This window comes from Delphinus delphis, chromosome 7 (assembly GCF_949987515.2).
Source record: "Delphinus delphis chromosome 7, mDelDel1.2, whole genome shotgun sequence".
NCBI classification, from domain to species: domain Eukaryota; kingdom Metazoa; phylum Chordata; class Mammalia; order Artiodactyla; family Delphinidae; genus Delphinus; species Delphinus delphis.
The window spans coordinates 22,287,738-22,310,480 of record NC_082689.1 but is presented as its reverse complement, the minus strand read 5'-3'; the positions used below and the strand labels follow the sequence as shown (position 1 = coordinate 22,310,480).

General features: G+C 35.6%; 1 protein-coding gene across 1 annotated transcript in view; it reads right to left on the bottom strand.

Moving 5' to 3' along the window:
• Positions 1-22,743, bottom strand: part of ABCA12 (ATP binding cassette subfamily A member 12) — a 180,294-nt gene that overhangs the window by 82,541 nt on the left and 75,010 nt on the right. The window contains exons 7-14 of the mRNA XM_060016160.1: positions 21,832-22,010; positions 18,084-18,196; positions 13,598-13,673; positions 9,758-9,876; positions 8,635-8,741; positions 2,476-2,732; positions 2,265-2,377; positions 914-1,038 (exon numbers count right to left, since the gene is read on the bottom strand). Of these exons, the coding sequence (XP_059872143.1) occupies positions 914-1,038; positions 2,265-2,377; positions 2,476-2,732; positions 8,635-8,741; positions 9,758-9,876; positions 13,598-13,673; positions 18,084-18,196; positions 21,832-22,010 (1,089 nt within the window). The remainder of the gene's footprint in view (positions 1-913; positions 1,039-2,264; positions 2,378-2,475; positions 2,733-8,634; positions 8,742-9,757; positions 9,877-13,597; positions 13,674-18,083; positions 18,197-21,831; positions 22,011-22,743) is intronic.

Genomic DNA, 22,743 nt, shown 5'->3' with positions numbered 1-22,743 from the left:
AAAAAGAAAAAGAAAGAAATATTAATTGCTATAACAAGAGGAAGAAACGTGAAGGTAAAGCAGTTTTAATTTTTGTTTGGGAGAACCAATTAAAATGACACAAACATAAATATTCCAAAGTCAGTCTTAAAGGCTTTTAAAAAACTTTATCCCATATTGGAGAATAACTGGGTTGTGTTTAGAAATGACACACTCTGTCACACGTAAGTTTTGAATGGATGAGCTCTTAAGCGCTGAAATACTTTTAGAAAATTTCTGTGACACTTCCAGACAATGAACTTGGAAAAGGGGTAAAAGATAAAACATTTCAAGTGGAAAACCCTATTATCAGCCTATGAGGAAATAACGTTACTCATTTTCACAGCAAAAAATGTTTACTATACCTCCAAACTTACCCAGAGTTCCCTTGACCATATCTATTTTATATAGTCTGTCTTGTCTTGGGGCTTTTAAGAAATAAAAAGAAGTATTTCTTTTAATTTTAGTTTCAACAAATTGTAAATGGTCTTTTTTTCCCCCAATTAGATTACTGAAACTCGACTTTGATATCATCATAATAGAATGTGAAAATTTACCTCAGATAATGTGAATGTGACAATGAATATAAAGAATTACTGATGGCATCACTTATTTAAGAAAAGCATCTAGGGTAAAGAAAAGGAGAGGACAAAGGAGGCAAAGGAAGGGATAGGAAAAGTAGAAGGAAAGGAACAGACAATGATAATGTTCTCGCTTCAGGATTTTTCTTATATTTTCACTTAAGAATTAGGCCTCTAATTTTATCATTTGCATGGAAAATTCACCATATTTGCATGAAGCTTCTCAGTGTTTTACTGGTAAGTGCTCAACAAATACTAAATGCTATTTAAACTTTTAGAAAACTGGATGTAAATACAAATACGTTCCACCCCACCTCAGCTCTGTTGTCAGGGGTGGGAATGGCCAGCAAATTGTCGATACTCCTATTGGACATTCCTGTTGTTCTCCTCAGTTCTTCTTTCAGCTCTTCAACATTTTTAAACATTTCTATTAACTGACCTGAAACAAAACAAAACAAAACAAAACTCACATGTGGGTTGCAATGTAATTCTTTCTAGTCGTTCGTTCTAACATAGAGAAACCTTCTAGATAAAACATATAGTCAACATATATGCCTTGTGTCAGGAACAGATGTCTCTCAGTTTTGGCAAACTTTGCATCTTTAGGTTCTATTTCTATCTGATTTAGACTTATTCCTATTATGATATTATTAACCTAAGGTAACAGATTGCTCTGGATTATAAATTTTCCTTAAATGTCTACAACGAAAGGTTGATTCAGAGAAAATACGGTTTCCTCGCAGACTTTGATCACACAATGTGCTAAATATACATTTCTACATTTGATTTAAAACATCACACAAATTCAAAATGCTTTTTAACCTTGGATCATGTAATATCATCAGCTTAGGACAAGGTTTGCTAAATCTGAAACGTAATGCCACAGAGCACTTTTTCCTTAACTTTGCCCAGCACCTTACAGCTTATAAAGGGTTTTCACAATCATTACTTCAATTTTTAAATAGAATGTGTTTAATTCCAAACTCTTTTAGGACAGTTATTACAATTATTTCATATCTGGGTCATTCAATGAATAGCAAAAAATATTTTGACCTTATTTTAGCAGATTGTGATCTCTATTTTGCAAATGCCTTTCAGTTTCTTTATGAAGTATCTCTCATGCAAATATACCTTCTTTATTTTTGGACTTAGTGCCCTTCCAATTTTGTGGCTGCCTGTTGTCCAAAATTCTGAATGTCTTTCTTTTCAGTATTGAGGTATTACGCAAGAATACATGTACTGCATGATGCGTCATGCTCAGAATACTAATATGAGGCTCTGAATCGATATTTCTGTAGACAGCAGTGCATCTTTATTTTTAAAATCAGATTATTCTCACAGAAGTAAATAAATTTCATCCTTGCTCTTGCAAAAGACTAATGCACTTTAATATATCAGAGAAATAAAAGGTGAATAGTCTAACTAGTTAAATTTTTGAAGACATTTTTCTGTGAAACCAGATTTTGCTGTTTCATTCTCTGCTGGCCTGCTGTGTTGTTTATTTTAGACAAGTAACCATATTTGAAAGCTTCAGATGTCTCATGCATAAGGGCAGATACAAAGTAGGTTTGGTTAGGAACTTCAAAAAAGCCTTTTCTAAACTGCAGCATGAGAATCACATGCATTTTTAATAAGACAGCATTTAAAATATGGATGGGGAAACACCTGGTTTTTCCAAGGTGTCTGCACTGTTATTGACATGCAGCATGGCTTGAATCTTCGGCATTAACCGTGTGATATTTTCCAAGTAATTCATTTGTAATGCCTCTTCTAGAAACCTGGAACAAAGCAGAAGAGGAGAAGAAATTGAACTAGGCATATCAATAATTATTTGAGAAGGGATTTCACCAAGGAAGAAGACAATGGAAAAACTTACCGATCCATATCTAAATTAATTTTGCTTGGATCCCCAGAAAGCAAATCCCTCAGTTTTTCAGATAGAATATTGTCATGATACAGTAAGCTGGTGGCTATTTCGGTGCTGAATTCTGCTGCTTTGAGGAGTTGCACATGAAACGCACTCTCTTCACACAGGTTCCCAAAGTCCATGCTAGACAGCTGGCACATTTTCTCTAGTGAACTGAAAGTTTCAGGTTCACAAAGAAGTTTGGTCAAGTTTCCAAGTTGAGACAGCTTTCGAGAGGGGGAGAGATGGGAAACATTAGTTATGTTATTCTAAATGTTTATTAGTTGATAATAAGCAACCAAAATTGATTTACTTCCTAAAAACATTTTGCTTATATGTTTAGTGAGTTGGCATTTGGCAACAGTTTTACCACAAAGCACTATTTTCTATCATTTGAGTTTACTGTTCTCTTAAGAATTTTATAAAACTTTTGGACCTGTTAGACCTCTTGCTCAAATGTAGTCATATCTTGTGGATTCACAGGTTGAAAAGATGTAGTTTAGTTTTATCTCATTTAAATCACAAATACTTAAACTAATTTTATATTTTAGTTTATTTTTTAAATCATGTGTAAGGGCAGATAGCAAAGCAGATTTGGTTTGAAACTTCAAAAAATGTTTTCTTCACACCCACCAGGATGCCTACTATCAAAACAAACAAACATACAAACAAATGAACAAATAAATAAATAAAACCTGAAAATAACAAGTGTTGGCAAGGATATGGAGAAATTAGAACCCTTGTGCACTCTTGGTGGGAATATAAAATGATGTAGCTACTGTAAAAAATAGTATGGTGAGTCTTCAAGAAAATTTGAAATAGAATTAACATATGACTCAGCAATTCCACTTCTAGGTATATACTCAAAAGTATTTATTGAAAGCTAGGGTTTGAACAGATATTTGTAGACCCATGTTCACAGCAGCATTATTCACGATAGCCAAGAGGTAGAAGCACCCCATGTCCATTGACAGATGAATGGATAAACACAATGTGGTAAACACATAAAATGGAATATTATTTAGCCTTAAAAAGTAAGGAGATTCTCTCACATATTATGAGGTGGATGAGCCTAGAGGGCATTATGCTAAGTGATATAAGCCAGTCATAAAAAGACAAATACTGTATGATTCCACTTATATGAAGTACCAAGCATAGTCAAATTAATAGCAACAGAAAGTAGAAATGCAGGTGCCAGGGGCTAGGGGGAGAGGGCAATGAGAAATAGGTGTTTCACGGGTAGAGGATTTTTGTTTTGCAAGATTAAGAGTTCTACAATCTGTGTGTATTTAACACAATTGAACTGCACAGTTAAAAATAGTTAAGGTGGTAAATTTTATGTTATGTGTATTTTATCACAAGTTTAAAAAAATTAATTAACCAAAAAAAGACTTTTTAAAACTGTGCATGAGAATCACATATATTTAAAAATATGGGTTGGTATATATCTTGTTTTTCAAAAGTGTCTGTACTGTTATTGACATTATCTTCTATCCTCTTACTTACTGAGGGAAACTTTTGTTCTATGGAGTGCTTAAAAGGGCCTAAAATCCCATACTTAGAGAAAAAGGAGAAAAATGAAAATCAACTACTTTCCTACGCAAGTATATTCCTCCTTGCGGTTCACTATGCTCTGTGTGTTCTGAGGATATATCTCCAAGTCATACTTCCTGGGATAAAAAATTATGGCTCTGGGGAAGTCAGTTCTGTTGTGCTTGGAAGCAACCCTAGAGCTACTCTTTTTAAGAAGTGAAATAATTTGGAGAAACATCTAAAGAAGCAAATATGTGTCATTCATTGCAGCTGAGTTTCTAATCAGAAGTTGCATTTTGACAGAAATGAATTATAATACAGGAAAATGTTCAGGAATATTTCTTTGCCTATGTCAAATGGGAAAGGTATAGTGATGTGTCTTGGATGAGAGACTTACATTAACTACACGTAGGCAGTAGCAATTAAACACCAATCATCTTAGATAGTAAAAATCATTGGTCTGCTTTCCACTGTACTTAATATTCTAATTGACTTCTGGTTTTGAACTATCTAAAATGGTTTCATATGTATTAAAATTCTACTTACTAGTCTTATTACTATGAGAAATTTTCCATTCTGTAATAAACTCAATCATTTTACCAGATGTAACTGTATGTTTGTCACTTGTTCCTTCCTTTGATTTTCCAAATACTAGATATGATTAAACTTCTAATGAATAGAGCCCAACCTCTCTGCCAGTGACTTTTATTTTGGTGATTTCTTAAATAAAAAGATAAATACTGGGAGCCCAATTAATTTTTTTAATTGAGCTCTTAAGGGTGTAGTAAATGTGAATGACTTTACTCAGTAGAGACTGAAATGTATTTTTTAATTGCAAGTTTGACATACATATAACAAGAAACCAATAAAAGTCCATAGAGTATAATCTTGGCTTGATAAAAGATATAGAAGGAGAAATTGGAAATCTAGCCATGTTACTGAAGTAGAACTGGTCCTCTGAAATAAGAATTTAATTCAGGGTTAATAATGTGGCCTGCACTGTGAGGCACATCCGCCGAGGAGCAACGTCATGGTCATTTACGATTTGTCATTATTTACTACTTTCTTCTAAAAGCAATACATGCATTAAACTTTTAGAAACTTCATAGATCATTAGTCATCAACATACATTCAGAGAATTATAATTACCTCTTCAAAAGTATGTGTCAAGCCCAGATTACAGGTTTGTCACAGTCTCATGTATCACGACACTGGTCTACATAGTAAGGGCTCAGGCCTAAACTTGAACAGTGACCCATAACTAACTCCACGTCCAGCTGTGACTGAATTCCCTAGTGCCTACAGTTCCTAATGCATCTGAATCAGAATTGTAAGTAACATGATGGCGTAAACTTCAAAATACTGTATGTGTTAAAATACTGAAACTGCAACACTCCTGGGCTCTAAGCAGGTAACTGAAAGGAAACGAGACTTATTTAAAAATGTAAAGGTATTACAATATAAATAATGTCCTATCTGTATTTCTGCTTAATATAGAGAATATCCATTTTATGAGTATTTCCCCAATCAGGAAGTTATCCTTCCCACCAGAGAGACTGGAAATAAAAGAGGAGAAAACAGACGGTGAAGGGAGGAGAAAACTAAAGTTCAGGAAGAGTAGAACGTTCGGGGCTAGAAAAGAAAAAAAGTCACCAATGAATGACAGGCATTTGGCATTTTGGAGGGTCTAAACCTTCTTAGAAATATCATGAATAAAAATGTTAGGGTGGGCCCTAACTCACTGTCACAATCAAGATACCAATTACCAAGGAGGATGAAGCAGGGAAGTAAAAGCATCTCTTCTTACAAAACTCTAGGAGTCTGTCTTCATTCTTTCAATGATATGTGCTGAATATTTTCCATGTGTCAGACTGTGCCAGGTGCTGAGAGTACAGAGTAAAGTGACAGACTTAACCATGTTCCTATGGAGCCTGTAGTCCTGGAATGGACGGGTTCTGTCAATTGCAAATAGCAGCCATGCTTGTTATAAATGACAGTAGATTTCCCACCTAAGGGACGGGACTGTAGTTTATTTCCACTTCTGTGGCTTCTTGAACCTTTTTCATAATGTAACCCACAAGGGAAGCAGTACACTCAAAATGTGGATGCTGTTCTAAGTTATCCTTAGCTCCATTCCCATACCATTATTGTAAATGACTGAGAATGTATTGTTTCCATTTCCCAATGTATATTGTGTGCTGCTCAGTTACTTTGCAAGTTGAGAACTACAATGAGGAATTGCCCAGGTAATATGATTACATCACCAGGGCTCTACTTAAACACCATCATTTGTTCACAAATTCATAAGTCAAGTCTTAAGATACTACTGTGTGCTAGATGTGAGACTTTAGAGATGCAGAAGGCATAATTTCATCAGATTTTACACTCTAGTGAGGGAAATAGACCCTACATATACAATGAGCTATAATGCTAAGTAGTAAATTCCAAAAGCCAGAAATCTCACTGTAATCGGAGACTCCCCTTCCCTATGCCTCACACCTCACTGGCTGCCAAGTTGTGTCAACCCACCTCCTACAATGCTCTTGAAATTCTTTTCCTTCTATTCTCTGCCACTGACATAGTGCAGGGCCTCACTTTTTGCTTAGGTTACTACAAAAAATCACCTACTTGGCTTTCTTCCAATCTGTCCTCCATAATTCTCCTAGAGAGATCTTTTCCTAAAATGCAGAATTCACCTTCTTCAAATTCACAATTTTCAGGATCAGATTCAAACTGCTTGACTAAATATAAAGAGGCCTTGGGGAGCTGGGTCCCCTTTCCTGCCTCTCTCATAGGCATCTTGTGCTCCAGCTGGACACATAACTCCAGGTAACCTATATCTGTCCTTCAGGTTCACACCTCTGCCTTCTTACCAACGCATGTCTCTATGTCTGGAATGTAGGACTATAACCTAATCCTACACAGCCTGCAAGGACTCAGAGTAAGGAGTATCTCCTCCATGAAATTTCTTCTCTCCACCTTCATGCTCTGCAATCTGAGTCAGATATGCCACCTCCATATACAGAATCCTGTCCATCCACATACCACAACACTTATCTCACTGTGTTATAATCATTGGTCTGCTTTTCCATCTCCTCCACTGGATTGATTATTAAAGATTTTGGGGTTAGAGATTATATCTTTTAAATAAACAGATTAGCATTATGAGAGCACAGATGATGGATGGAATGAATGAATGGGTAAATATTACATGCATACAAAGTCATTATCCTGACTTGGAAACAGTGAGAAAGGAGATACTCTAAGAGTGACATTTAAACTTATCCTTGAAGGATGAGTAGGACTTTTCCAGATGAATGCATAACTTGCTTCTCATTTGCACAAACTAAGATAGTGCTAAATTAAGTACACTAGAAATTTTGATCCATGTAGAAGACTTAAGACTACAATGCAGGTAGTCTAACTAGCATATTTATTTGTAATATACATGGACACATGCTTTGTACGCCTGCTTAGTTAGACCAGGTTGACTATACAGCAAGTCATCCTGCTTGCTCTGCATAAACCAGTTCTAATTTTACTTTATCCCTGGCTACATGAATCCAATTAAACTGCTGTTCTTGCTAGGAGAGCTGCTTTCAAAATTTAAAGGGTTATTTAAGAAAGAGAGTGAATTTCATGATAACCTGCGTACTGTATGTATGAGCTAAACAAAGAATAAGAGACAAATACCAACCAATTCAAACTTCAGAGTTAACATTTTTCCCACTGCGTTCCCTCCCTTTCTTCAATATCATACATTCTAATATGATTTACAGTATTAGTTTCTGCTTCTGATGATAATAATACAAATAAGGTGAGTCAACTTCTGAGATTTTTGTACACTGTGAAGTCTAAAACATCAGCTTTTGAAATCAACTTTTATAGTTTTAAAAACTAGGGGGCTTCCCTGCTGGCGCAGTGGTTAAGAATCCGCCTGCCAAGGCAGGGGACATGGGTTTGAGCCCTGGTCCGGGAAGATCCTGCATGCCGCGGAGCAACTAAGTACGTGCACCACAACTACTGAGCCTGCGCTCTAGAGCCCACGAGCCACAACTACTAAGCCCACGTGCCACAACTACTGAAGCCCACACACCTACAGCCCATGCCCCACCACAAGAGAAGCCACCGCAATGAGAAGCCCACGCACCGCAACGAAGAGTAGGCCCCGCTCGCCGCAACTAGAGAAAGACCGCGTGCAGCAACGAAGACACAACGCAGCCAAAAATAAATAAATAAATTAAAAAAAAAAAAACTAGGGACATTTCAAATTAGGAATCAAATTTTTAATGCTTTTTCAAATCGTGTAGCTTAATGAGACAACTACATCAGGAGCTGTTCCTTTACGTATTGCATTCTGTAATTAGTCTCTTATGGGTCATTTCAGACAGAGATATCCACTGATTAAAAACAAAATACAATTATGTAACACCAGAACTCTTGTCACCCTTTTTCTAGCATTAATCTAGACTCAAAATAGAACCAGTATTTTAAAAAATACAGATTTAAAACTTAAATTACAAATATATCTTGCCAGAGAATTACAAGAGGTTTTTGAGGTTTTTGTTTTTTTTTTCTTTTTCTTTCATGGCTTACTTTTGATTTCAAGACTTCAGGAACTGGAGGGAAGTAATCCTCATAGGAACCATTTTGAAGAAAAGATTTTTGAAATCGAATTGTAGAGTGCAGCAGTCTTAAATTTTCTGTAAAGGAGGAGAAAAGAATTACCTTATGTGAACTGCGAGGTCATCTAGGAAACCTATTTGAAAGACACCTTTATCCTAATTTACTACTAAGTTTTTTCTAAGATAATAGCCTATTTCAATCTAAATATAAAATGAGTGAAAATTTAATCTTTCCTTGAACCATGGAGACTATAGAGTTCATTATTTTTAAAATATTCATAGATATTCTGCTTAGAGATAAAAATATTTCCAGCAAAGGTGCTATACAGTTTTGGTTCTTGGTGAACTGAACATGCTTTTATTTTGGATGTACTATTAACTTGAAGTGTTTGAGAGAGAATAGGTTGTATAACACTGTGACACAAATATGCCCTTCCAACCTTGATTAATTCATGTCCGGTAAAGAGAGACCACACTTAAATACCTGTTGTGCTATTTGCTTGCTATTAAGTCTCAAAAAGCTATTTTGGTGTAGGAACAGTGAATGTATATCTCCTACAAAGTGTAAGAAAATAGATGTTTTATCTTTAAAAAAAGGAAAAAGAAATATTTGATTAAATGCAATCTTCAGGGTTAAAGTGTGTAAGGATCAGAAGTAAAAATAGTCTGCTACAAAAATGCCTTTCTTTATGTAATTTACATCTGCTTTTGGAAGTCTACATTATCCTTCTTCATTATTTTTTGACAACTAAGATTATTGAGGGCATAGAAAATGTCACGGAGGGTTATGTGAACTCCTAATTCTGGAGACTTGGAAAGTTTATCCAGGTGGCCATTAACACATCTGTTATCTGGCCATTATACATTAAAGTTTGTCCAGGTGGCCAGGTGGTACTAGCAGCAGGGACAGGAGTAATAACATAATAATATGATTAGACAGTCCCTTTATATATCAAACCACTGAAACAGATGCATATGGAAACTAAGATTTTTAAATTTTCTTTCTTTTTTAAGCCAACATCTTATAAGATTTACTATTTTAGAACAAAATTACAAACCATGAGTAGCATTTTGACTCTTAAGAGGAGTATTACCTTTTGATCCCCTGGCCAAATTGTCAGTGACATTTCTCACACATGCCAAGTACGGAATATAAGGACTATCTACTGATATATTTAAGAGGGCATCTTCAAAGTTTTCCAGTATTAGGAGCCTATAGAATTAGAAAAGAATATATAAATTAAGTCATATAAAAATAAAGCAAAGCCATTTTGTTGAGATCATGTGAGTCCCTAGTTGTTTGGCATTGGTTGATTTGAGCATTGAAGCACTGTGAAGTAGGACATCTTCCCCCATCCAGCCCAGCTGCACAATGACAGCACTACTCTGGATTCTCTAAGTATTTACCTTTTCCATGGGTACTATCTCTATATTTAATTATTTTAATATCCAATCATAAGTGATCTTAACATCATTTCTAGGCACATTTACATGAAAGAAAAATCACTGGGCTAGGGTTGCCAGATAAAATACAGGAGTCCCAGTTAAATTTGAATTTCAGGTAAATAATGAACAATTTTTCAGTATTAGTATGTCCCATGAGTCTTGTATGTCTCCTTCCCCTCCCCTCCCCTCCCCTCCCCTCTTCTCCTTCCCTTCCCTTCCCTTCTCTTCTCTTCTCTTCTCTTTTTTCTTTTCTCTTTCCGCTAAATCTGGCAACCCTCTCTCTGGGCTTCAGTTTCCTCTCTTGTCAAATGATCTGCTAGATCCCTTCCACCTATAATATTCTCTAAATAATTTAAATTCATTTAACTGTGATTAAAAAGAAATGGTAGAATCCAAATGAACAATAGAAGTTCCTTTTCTTTTCTTTAAACAACCAATTCAGAGTTCCCAAATTATCCACTTTCTGGTTTCCTTTCAAACTGACTGGCATGTGAGGACATAGTCTAAGATTTTTGAGGCATACATATGTGAGTGAGTAAACATGTGTATGTTACGCATGCCCTGTCACTTCAACTGTGAGGCTGCATCTCTACTCATTTTGTAATTTCTTCCCTTAGTGTCTACTATTGAATGTTATGTACAGCAGAGATAGAACAAGTATCAATAGTTTATTTGGGAACCATCTATTTTGAATCAAACTGCACGACAAATTAACTAGTTCTATTGGATATTATTTTAGATTTAAGTCAAATACTAATGGAAGAGACTTATCCTGGCATAGCTAGTAAACATGTAGGACAATGTTTGCATTAACACTAAAGAAGTCTTAGGGTGTTTACATGTGGGTTAATGACACTGGATATTTGAGGAAGTTTAACAAGAAAAAAAAATCTATGGCAAGAAAAGTCCCTAACTTGGCAGTCAGAGCCCAGTTAATTGGTCAGATGGCCGACTCTCATTTAAATACAACCCACAGCCTCCATGTTTAAAAAAATTGCACCCATTCCTGAGGCTTCTTGTTTTGTTTAGGCATTTCCTTGACCAGAGACTCTCCTCTCAGTATTATCTCTCTTTTGTGTTTGTCTTCCTCTTTGTCTTAATCATTATAGCATTGAGCCATTTCCATTCTGGTGCTGTGCTCAGGGGCAAAATACTGGTCTACTTTTCCAGATGAAATGGCACAAGAATGGTGAATGGTAAATTTTCAAGCTTTAAAAAAAGAATGTTGGGCTAAAAGTGACCTTGAAATATCATCTAAGCATTATCTTAGTTCCATAAAGAACATCTGATTGCCAAGATTTTTGAGATTAGATTTAAGATACACCAAAAATTAAGATACATATGTGCCACTGTTTTGGCATAAACATCCAAGTATTCCTTTAAACGATTTAATTTATGTATTCTTTATATAAAAATCTCACCTACTTCTCAAGAATGGTTACAACTAAAGATGAGCTTACGGATGTATGCATGCATGTGTGTGCACGTGCACACACACACACAACACAATAAAAAATAATTAACTTTAGTGCAAAAACAGTGAGAGAGAAGAGCTTTGAGGAAAAGAAAAATTTTGAGCAGCTTTCTTTAGAAAATTCTGGATCATAAACATTTTTATCTCATGCCAAGTACTGCCACTCTATGATTATTTTAAAGTGTGGAGGGAAAGGAAGTCCAAAGATAAGAAATCCCTTAATTGCATCAATCTCAACAAGAGCCATCTTAAAAGTATTGAATTCTTTCTAATAAACTGTAAGCTAGCTGTCAGTAACCAACTACATTTGCTGTGGAATTTTCAGGTCTGAAGCGCTAACATTATCAATGTTACGGATGCCCCAAGGCTCTGATAAAGATACCTGGCTTCAGCAATAAGCATCCAGTTGTCTCAATTCAGAGGTTTTATATATATATATATATATATATATATATATATATATATATATATATATATATATATATATATATATATCTTTATTGGAGTATAATTGCTTTACAATGTTGTGTTAGTTTCTGTTGTACAACAAAGTGAATCAGCTATAAGTATACATATCCCCTCTCTCTTGAGCCTCCCTCCCACCCTCCCTATCCCATCCCTCTAGGTCATCACAAAGCATCGAGCTGATCTCCCTGTGCTACAGAGAAGCTTCCCACTAGCTATCTATTTTACATTTGGTAGTGTATATATGTCAGTGCTACTCTCTCACTTTGTCTCAGCTTCCCCTTCCCCACCGTGTCCTCAAGTCTGTTCTCTCCATCTGCGTCTTTATTCCTGCCCTTTCACTAGGTTCATCAGTACTGTTTTCTTAGATTCCATACATGTGCATTAGCATACGGTATTTGTTTTTCTCTTTCTGACTTACTTCATTCAATTCAGAGGTTTTTAAAAAAAATTATTTTTCTGGCTATACAGAGAATGTGTTTAAAAGACTTGATTATTTGGGACATGGAATCCTGTCTGGGGTAAAATTGCCCAGAGCTGTGAGATTGCTCTTGGGAGAAGCATCTGGTTCAGCCACCTTAGAGGAGGAGAGATGTGGGAGCAGAAAGAGGAAGTGGTTATTGATGGAAGGATTTTGCCTAGAATTACCCAGAGTTGGGGAACTTCTCATTGAATAATAGAAAGTTTATAAACAATTGCATAGATTTTATTTTAGAAAAAGAAATGAATGGTTAAAAGTAATTCCTATTATTTGTTTTTACTTGTACACATTTCCATTAGCACAAAAATATATCCTTTGGGACTAAAGTTAAAGAAGTTCAATAGTGTAATTTACCAGGCCCAAACAGCCTTTTACATAACAGGCCACCTAGTCTCTAAATTTGCCTTGAACTATGTGCATTTACTTCAGTCAGCTTCTACCATAACTATTACAGTTACTTCAGAGAACTGTTTATATTAATGGTCATTAGAAGCTGAGGTAACTGCTGTTATTTCCACTGCCTATTCCTGAGACAACGTATTTACATGCCCCACAAAGAGTCCAAAATCAAATTACCTATAAACAGTTTTGGCTACCTGAATACTACTGAAGCAAACAAAGTGTGCATTACCTTGAGTGAGCATACAAAATATTTTGATTTTTTAAAACCGAAATAAATAGTAATGTAAAAAATTGGAGACTTCTACATCTTTCATAATGAAAGACCTGAAAAGAGTTGGAAATTGCGCCTCCAGCTAGATTTTCCTCACAGACATAAGGTAACCAATCCAGACAGAACATGTGGGATCTAGTTATACACTCTTAGAACTGAAAAACAGATCCTCATGTTGCATTATCCGAAAGTATCATTGAATAATACCAAAAAACAAGTTTCAACTTTACTGCACTTCAACTGTATCTTTTTCTTTGGTCAGTCAATAATTGATTTTTCTATTCCATGGCATTAGATACTGAAAAAAGAATTATGTTTATGAATTGTTTTGATTGCTTATTCAGCCACGTTACTTACCAGTTTAGAAACAAACCAACAAACCACCAAAGACTTACTGTGCAGCCAGGCTGCTTGGGGATAGAGACTGTCCATCTTCCTCACTCCACACATGTGTTGTATTATCAGAGCCACCTAAAGTGATAATATTTATATAGGAGAATATTTAACATTTCTGTAAAGGATTTATTTTTCTAAGCAAAAATCATCCCAGGTCAAATTAATGGGAAAAAAATGCAGGAAGTCTGCAGAATTTTTCTCCAAAGGATTTTACAAGAGATGTCTAAGCTCTTTCAGTTGGAAACATTTAAGATATTTATAGGAAATAGATGCCTACTAATTGAAATAATTCCAATGGTCAAGCATATGCATTTTGAACAAATTATTTCTCTGTGCATCAAACCATTGCACTATTTTATCCTAAAACCTGTATGCATAGATGACTCTTAAATATCATAATGCAAATTGACTACCCCATGACTTCTTAATCAAACGAAGCCAATTTCAGTCTTATGGGTCACTGGATTTTTTTGTTTGTCTTCGGTTGTCTAGAATGTAGCCGTAGGAAACATCTACCATCACTAATCTATATTTTCTATCTTTCAAAAAGCAGCCAGTGATTTCAACTGAATGCAGCTGTGAATGCAAATTGGCTAACGTTAACAGAACCATTCTGAGTGGTCTCAAATAATATGAAAGTTTGGAGTGTGGAAGTCTATCACTAAGTTGGGTCTAATGGAAACCATATGTGAAGATCTCATTCAACACAGAGAATTGTCCCTAGAAGTTAAACAGGTTCCTTATTCCGCTTGCTGCATAACATTGTATTGTTAAAGAGTAAGCGTGCAACAACATTCACATGCAAAATTGAAAATGAAATACTTTAAACAGCTACTACATAAATAAAAACATCAGAAATCCAGTGCTTTCATTCGGCCCCTTTAAGGAAACGGTATTACTTATTTCAGTCTTCCCTGTAGACACCACTAATTCCTTATAAATAATCCAGTAGTTTTAGTGCTGTCATTTTTAACATTGGCCTAACCATTTTCAATAGGATATTTTATTGCCAGCTTTAAGGCTTCTCCCATTGTCTCTAGTTCGCGTGTTCTAAAGCCTTCTAAGAAGGTCCTAGCACAAAACTAGGAAACCATCTGTACTTTTCTCATGCTGATCATTTTGTTTAAGCATGTGTGTAAAAGACTCACAGAATTAAAGACCTCCTTGCCTACGTCTGTATCAGTCACGTCTGAGTAACGTCTGCTCCGTCCCTAGTATCTGGCAGAGTGACTTTTTCAGTTTTCCTCTCTGGCAGAAGGGAGTTCTCTGCTCTGCTCAGGAGGCTGCTAAGTATTATTGCTCTAATGATAGCAATGCATTAGTGAGTGAAAGGACCAAGAAGAAGATACCCAGAATAAATAAACCTAATTAATAATGGTAATACCTATTATTTATTGGCAACCATATAGAGAATAATCCAGGATAGGACTCTGGAGGCTTACGCTTTTGCAGTGTAAAAGTATATAAAACCATTTTCCCAAGATCATATCTTGCTCACTTTGAATTCCTATGTGATGCTGAGCAAGTTCATTAGCATTTGTATTCTATATGGTTATGGAGTGTCTCTTCCTCATCACGCTATTCAGATGAATAACTAATAGAAATTAACTTTATACATATCAATTATAGGCTTGACCTTGCTGTTAAGTATGGACTTCTCCCTCTGGCCACTTTTCATTCTGGACTCTAAGGTGTCTGAGAAGAAATACTGTATTAAATAGGCTTTAATGAAGTGGAAATTGTTACAGACCTTTAAAAAGTCAGATGTTACTTTATTTGTAGAATTAGGCATATATAAAAAAGGGTGCCCAAAGACATAGAAAGAAATCCAGTGCACAGATAGCCTCTTTCACCAGTAAAGATTGCTTTCTGCTTCTAAAGATGTAATTTCATGTAATTTACTATACTTTGCAAAACAGCAAACTTCAATGAGCCAAAAAGGTAATCTTTGCTCTCAAAACTCAGTTTTATAAATGAAAATACTAAACTGTGAAGTAGGGATCCTCAGTGGGGTGGAGCTGAGAATCAGACTCCTTAAAACAGGAAGTTAGGAGACAAGCTTCTTCCCAGGTGTTTATTAGCATCTCCATAGTATCATGGTTGCTGAGGAGGCTTCTGAAAAAACCTTGAACTATGTTCATAACCAGGGTTGAATCAGAACTAGACATGGGGTGGGGAGGTCTGAATTAGAAATAGACATGTGGTGTGGAGAGGAATTGGGCAATGGCTATCAAAAAATGTATCATGTGAGAAGGAATCTGACACAAATAGTCAAACTCCATCAGTGGCTGAAAGTGGAGCCAGTTCTGAGGTTTGGTGGTGGCAGGTACTTGTGTGAGCTATCATAGTGTGTATATGTCCCAGACGGTAAATATGAGTGAGGCCATCTAACAAAGAGCTTGGGGACCTGGCTTTGGGCTTAGACAGATCTAGGCTCTAAATCTCAGTTCAGCCACTTGCTGGATGTATAACACAGGCAAAGTGCCCAGCCTCCCTTTGCCCCAGTTTCTTTGTCTGCAAAATGGGAAAATAACTATCTCTTATAGAGTTGTTTTGATGATCGAAGGGACTTAAGATAATAAAATATTTATCACTGACACAAAAAATACTACCCTTTTATTTTTTCTTTGAAAGAAGGAGTGAGACCCTCAAAGCTATCTGAGCCCTGTCATGCCTTAGAGAGGACCCAAGCAACTCTGCTTTAAGAAACCATTCCACTCCAGTTTACTGAGTGTAAAGCCAAGGGAAGAAGTATGTTCACAAATACTGCTAAACACCATGGAGATTAAGCATGGGTGGCTTGGGCAACGTGGCAGATATCTGTACTTCAAAACAAGTTTGAGTTTCCTGAAGGATTCCCAGAAATACCTGGAAGGATTTTTCAAAGGCCATGAAATTTCTGCTCAGGCAGGTAGGTAGGGGCTTAGGGTTAATGACTTAGGAATTGACATTAATGCTACTGTGTTGGTATCCTCAGACTGATAAAGTCACACGTGTAGGAAATTAAAAAACAAACAAATATAAGCACATCTAATTTAAAAAATGAAAGCACATTTCCTTGATGTTTTTCCTTGTCATCCTGACTATCCAATTGCATGGCTTAATACATGCCAAAATCATTAGCATATTCATAGACATGAGACATGGCCATTGTTAAGTATTGAAAATTGAGTTAGTTATACTGTTCAACAGAAAAAAGTGTTCTGCTGCCTCAGTTAATGACAGGTTCTTTTGCTTCTAAGGCACTGAGGAGCTTCTGTCCTTTGTAAAAAAATTTTCAACTTCATCCCTCTACTTTACAATTACAAGGTGTGAGTCTGAAGATGACAAGGAAAAGAATGGTAAAGAGAACTTGAAGTTCTCAAGTCTTTAAAACGAAAATATAAAAATATACAGAGGAAATAATTAGTGTCTTTTACTATACTGTCTGGTTTTCTGGTCTGGACTTTTTTAAAAGTGCAAAATTTTTTTTTAACCTTAATGTTCGTCAAGACCATTGAATTTAACAGCAATCAATCTTGCAAGCTAGTCATTAATTCTGTAATTGATGATATAAAAAATGTTCTAGACTAACAGAAATTGGTATCTAAGTGTATGTTAGAACCTCCTTCGAGAAGTCTTCAAAGCCTTTCCAAACCTGCTATTCATATGAAAACTAATAAAGACCTTGTAATAAACAATCAGGTTGTGACCTGATGCTCTCAGGACACTTACCAGTAATCCAAAGGTAAAGTCTACATATTTAAAAGCTGACAAACTCAGCTGAGAAAGCCTATTTCTAAATTCATTCAGGAGAGGTAAATGCTAACGAAACATTTTACTTGGGAAGTACGGATTTATTCCTTATAGCCCTTAATGTTTGTCTGTATATGGCTGTGTGTGTGTCTGTGCATTTCCATGTGTGTGGTATACAATGCTATCCTCTATATGCAAAGGTGATTTTTTTCTGATTCACTAGCAACATGCTATAGTTTGTCTTATACCTATAAGTGACAGTAGAGCTATACTGATCTATTCACGCTCTGACGTCCATCATGCATTTTCAAGATGGTTGGTTGAGGGGTATATTTTTACCAAAGACTCATCCTGATTAAAAAGACAAAATTTGAAAATGAGGGCAAAGATACTGCGATTCAGTGTAGGCTTTTGTTCAAAAAGTAGTAGTAGAAATCTACTTGCTGAGGCTTACTCCCTTACTCTGATATTTATTTTTCATACCAACTATAAACATAGCTTTATAATATAGCTAAGAGAGATCATTTTTACCAAAATAAAAATCCTAGAAAGTCAGAGCCTCTTTTCTGGCCATTTCTCCTTGTCTCCACACTTTGGTTACCCTAAGACCCAGATTTAGTTGTAGTTTATGTCTCTACCTAAGAATGATACCATCCATAACTGATTACTTCTCTTTGTTTTTTATTTTTAATGGAACTGAATACAGAATTGCAACACAGAATTGAATACAGGAAGATGGTAATATAATACCTTGAGATGGGGAGTCCAGAGTGTAAAGCAGATGTTTAACAGATTTATGGAGAGCTCTGAAACCTTCATTAGTTGTAACCCGTGGATAAACCCTCTGCACGGCCAGCAGCACACTAACAAGTTGAAAAACAATTAAACCAGATTGTATTTCAAGGTTTGCAGACAGAAACAAAAGGTTATTCAAGGAGAAAATAGCTACAGTATAGAAAACTATTCTTATAACATAAGAAACAAGATGCTGCTTTTGTCGTCTAATTACTTGTTTGTCTGTTTATGCACAAAATCCCAACAAAGTGTTCTTGAACCAGACAGAGCACTTCACCGGTTCCAGGATTCTAAAACCTAAAAGGCCTTAAAGTAAGAAGTGAACTTCATGTCAGTTTTTTTTTTTCTTTGTTAAGACCTAAAAATAAGTGGTTAGAAATAGAAGCTTCCAGTGAAAGGATACTTCTTTTTTGTTTTTAATTAAAGGAAAAAATTAAATATTGGAAATTATTTTCATTAAAAATCAAGCCCAGATAAAAGATCCAGTTTCAAGAATAATTATTAATTAAGCATTTGATAAATATTTATCTTTACAAAGGTAAACAAATGGTAATGTTTTTGAAGAAAAAATGGAGCTTGCCCTAATTAAAGACTGCATTCTATCCCCTAAATGGCCCATAGGCACTACTCCAGGGGTAGCTCAAAATTAATATCCAGACTAACTGGCACTGTCTTCCTATGAGTTTTACGTTACTAATAAGATGGGCGGTCTACACTGTGGATGAACAATCAGCAAATTCACTTATGCTGGAGTTCATTCCATATTTCCAAAAGACCAACCAGTGACTTAAGAAATGCCTTTTTTTATCCCCTTATTGTCATTAGCACATTTTAAAAAATGTTAGCATTGTACAAGTATGTCTGAATTTCACAAATAACTGTGAGGCAATGCTTCAATATACATGAGTAGTAACTTAAAAGGCTTTGTTAAGGATTTGCCACTGTGAAGTTACATGTAATACATACGAGGTGATAGTTTTTCCGTATGTATCCTAATCAGCTGAAGGCTCACTCCAGCAACAGCATGTGCATATACTTCCTACCATATTTTTGGAATTTTTAATATTTAAATTAAGGTCATTTTAATTTTAGCTCCCTAGCTATGAATGAAAATATTTAGAGAGCTAAGAGTATCCTCTAGTTGCTAGTAGATATGTGTCTATATATAAACATATACATATTTATAATTTTATTTACTTCTCTAATAGTTCCATAAAGTCATTTTCATTTGTTTTGTTTTATAGACAGGAAAACTAAAGTTCAAAAAGTTAAATAACTTACAGGAGGTTATCCAAATAAATAGAACTGGTTCTGTCTAATTTCAAAGTTCATGTTCTTTCCACTTTATGTCTTACCTCTGGCACTTTGCCCCAACATGGCGGGGAGGAGGGCAGAACATTTCTGCACTGAGCCCACAGCATTGTTAGCTTGTTTTTACAGCTGTGCGCTTGGCCATAGGGGCATGGCTGTATTTTTTTCATTTCTGCTCTCTATACATAACAGTCAATACCTCAGGCATTTTTATATTTGCCCCCAAGAATCTCCTGGTTCTCAGACTTTGAGTTACTTCTGAACCCTGGTCACCGTGGAGACCAGTTAAATGTTCTGAGGTTGTAGATCTCTGCCAGCCTTCTCCCAGCTTGGCCTTCTGCTTGACTCAGCTAATCTGTTGTCCCAAAGTAACACCTTCAAAGACTGAACACTTGGCAATCTCATTGTAACTGTCAGCATTATTGTTATTAATATAATTAATAAAAATGTCAGAAGACTTAATTCATCTTTTTCTAACAAAACGTGACTTAAAAATGACACCTGACCATTGTCCTCTCTGAAATCCTTTAAATTATTGATCAAAATACTTTTATTTCACTTCACTGATTTTGTTTTTCTGTCCTTTTCATCATATACAAATGGAAGTTATCCAAAACAAGTTTCCTTATATGTAAAGGTAATTTAAAAAGGAGTTTTTGTGATTCATATCTCAGCACAACTTCTTCCTCATAAATGGTGAATATCATGTATGCTTTTTCATATACAATTCTTGACTTTTGAGATTACTCATTTTTGCTAACCTCTGTCATAATCTTAACATTATATAATCTCATTTTGGTGACTGAACTATATTACAACTTTGTAAAATTGCTGGTGTAAATAACCTCAAAACCTTTTTATGGGGTTTATTTGTCCATATTACTTGATCAACAAAGAGTAAGATAAACCAATGATTTGATGATAAAATATAGTCATTTGTGAAGAATTTACAGATTTTAGTGATACTGTTAGTTTAATAATAATAGTAGGGCTTCCCTGGTGGCGCAGTGGTTGAGAGTCTGCCTGCCGATGCAGGGGACACGGGTTCGTGCCCCGGTCCGGGAAGATCCCACATGCCACGGAGCAGCTAGGCCCGTGAGCCATGGCCGCTGAGCCTGCGCGTCCGGAGCCTGTGCTCCGCAACGGGAGAGGCCACAACAGTGAGAGGCCCGCGTACCGCAAAAAAAAATAAAATAAAATAAAAAATAATAAACATAATAATAATAATAGTAAAGAAGATTTAACTTTAAAAAACCAGTGTGTGTTTCCTCTTTTATAAAATGGGGATATCTGTAGTCTCAATCTCAAAGAACTGTTGTGAGAATCAAATGAAACTAATGCAACAACATGAGGGCTTATTATAAGGTCTTTGAACAAATATAAACTCTTGGAAGCTTATCAGAGAAGATGAGAAAACTCTTGTGTGCTTCAGACATTAGCGATGGAATCCACTGTGCTCTTAGTGACATATTACAGAGGCAGTCTGGGTTCTGGAGTTAAAAAACCCAGGTTCAAACCCTCCTAGCGGCATGATCATCAAATATTTAATTCTTATAACCTTCTGTTACCTCACTTATAAAATAAATAATAGTTCTGTTGTAAGTTTCAATGTGATATATATAAAGGGTCCAGTAAAGTGTCTGGCATGTAACAGGCAGTCAGTAACTGCTAGTTCTTAATATAGTTGTTGTTGTTTTGTTTAATGCACATTTCCAAATTAGCTGGACAGCCAAAACCTAAGTATGTGTCCATCAAACTCTGAATGCTGGCCATGCTCAGATCTCTTTTATGAGGAATGCAGGCTTTAAAAGGGTTTCTTCTGCAAAATTTTTCAAATCTCTGTGTCATATGTGTCAAATAAAGCCAACCCAATATGCAGGCTTAGGCTGGCTGCACCTGAAGGAGGCCAAACCCCTTGGGGTGGCTTGGTGTAAACTCTAGCCAATGGGGTTGTTTTTTACTGTGTAGTACCAACCAAAACCCAATGAAATATTTTCTTCTTGAACAGTTAAAATACTAGATGCACCGAGCCCTGGTTGTCCCTGAGTGAGCCTGAGTCAGGGTTCCAATCTACCATTGGTCCTGCTCTACCATCTTTCTCAGAAGTTCTGGGATAGCAACTGACACTATAGATGTTATGATTAGTGTTCGTCCTTGTTTCCCCATAAACCTGTCAATAATCCTGATGACCACAATGTGTGTTTCTCCTTTGCTTAACTAATACACTTACTTTCGTTGCCAAAATCTGCAATAAGGTGCTGAAGGATTATTTGCTGTGTTTAAATTACCTACCTACCAGTGATCCTACAGGTAATATTAAAAAAAAAAAAAAAAAAAAAGAAAGACTTCTTTATGAACAGTAATATTCCCCTTAATTCTTACTTTTTCCTACCTGTTTGCACTTCGAAGAACATCAAATAGATTGCTTAGTGTCGTGTCATTCCGGAACACATTTGGAAAACTGGAGAGAAGCTGCCACAAGGCTGTCTGCTCTTGCACTTGTGAGAAAAAGGACAGCACTTTGACCATTTCCTGAAACACTGTCTTCTGGTTATTGGGATCTCTTGATAGCTTAAAAAATAAAACCACAAACAGGGTGAAATGAGACTTCAATATGTGTAACCACATGGCTAACTGCCTTTGAAAACATTAAAAGTTTAGATTTTCACATAAGTAATTCTTTCAGATTTTCATTCAGTTTGAAGTCATCTTTTACTTGGAAAAACTATAAACCATTTCAAATGTTCTTACACATAATTAGATTCTTTCCTATAGTTCCAGAAATTGGCATATTTAATGTTTGGTTAACAAAACTGTTTATACAAAATATTTTAAATTGTGTTTGGGAAATTAAAATTGATTTCTTAAAATAATATTAGCTTCAGAGTAATATTTTTGTTTTTCTTTAGGATCTGGTGTAGGATCTGCAGACGTATCTTCTCTATATCCATTAGTAGACCTTAATTATTATTTGCATAGAAAACCCTTAAAAGTTATATATTTTACATTATATGGGTGTGAATATGTATATATACAAACATATGAAAATGTCTACTATTACAATTATACATACTTAACAAAATAAAATATTTCCAAAGTTCTGCTGGAATATAAGGAACTTCAGTTATAATAATGATTTAGAGTGAATATCCTTTGTAATAATCATATCTTGTACTATAAGCAAACAAATAAATGAAAACCATGACCTATACTTTTGCTCTGAATCACAGGACCCAGCTAATACCTTCATTATATTCCCACCCAAAACAATCTTCTTAATAAGCTCATTCATACTAGTAAAGTC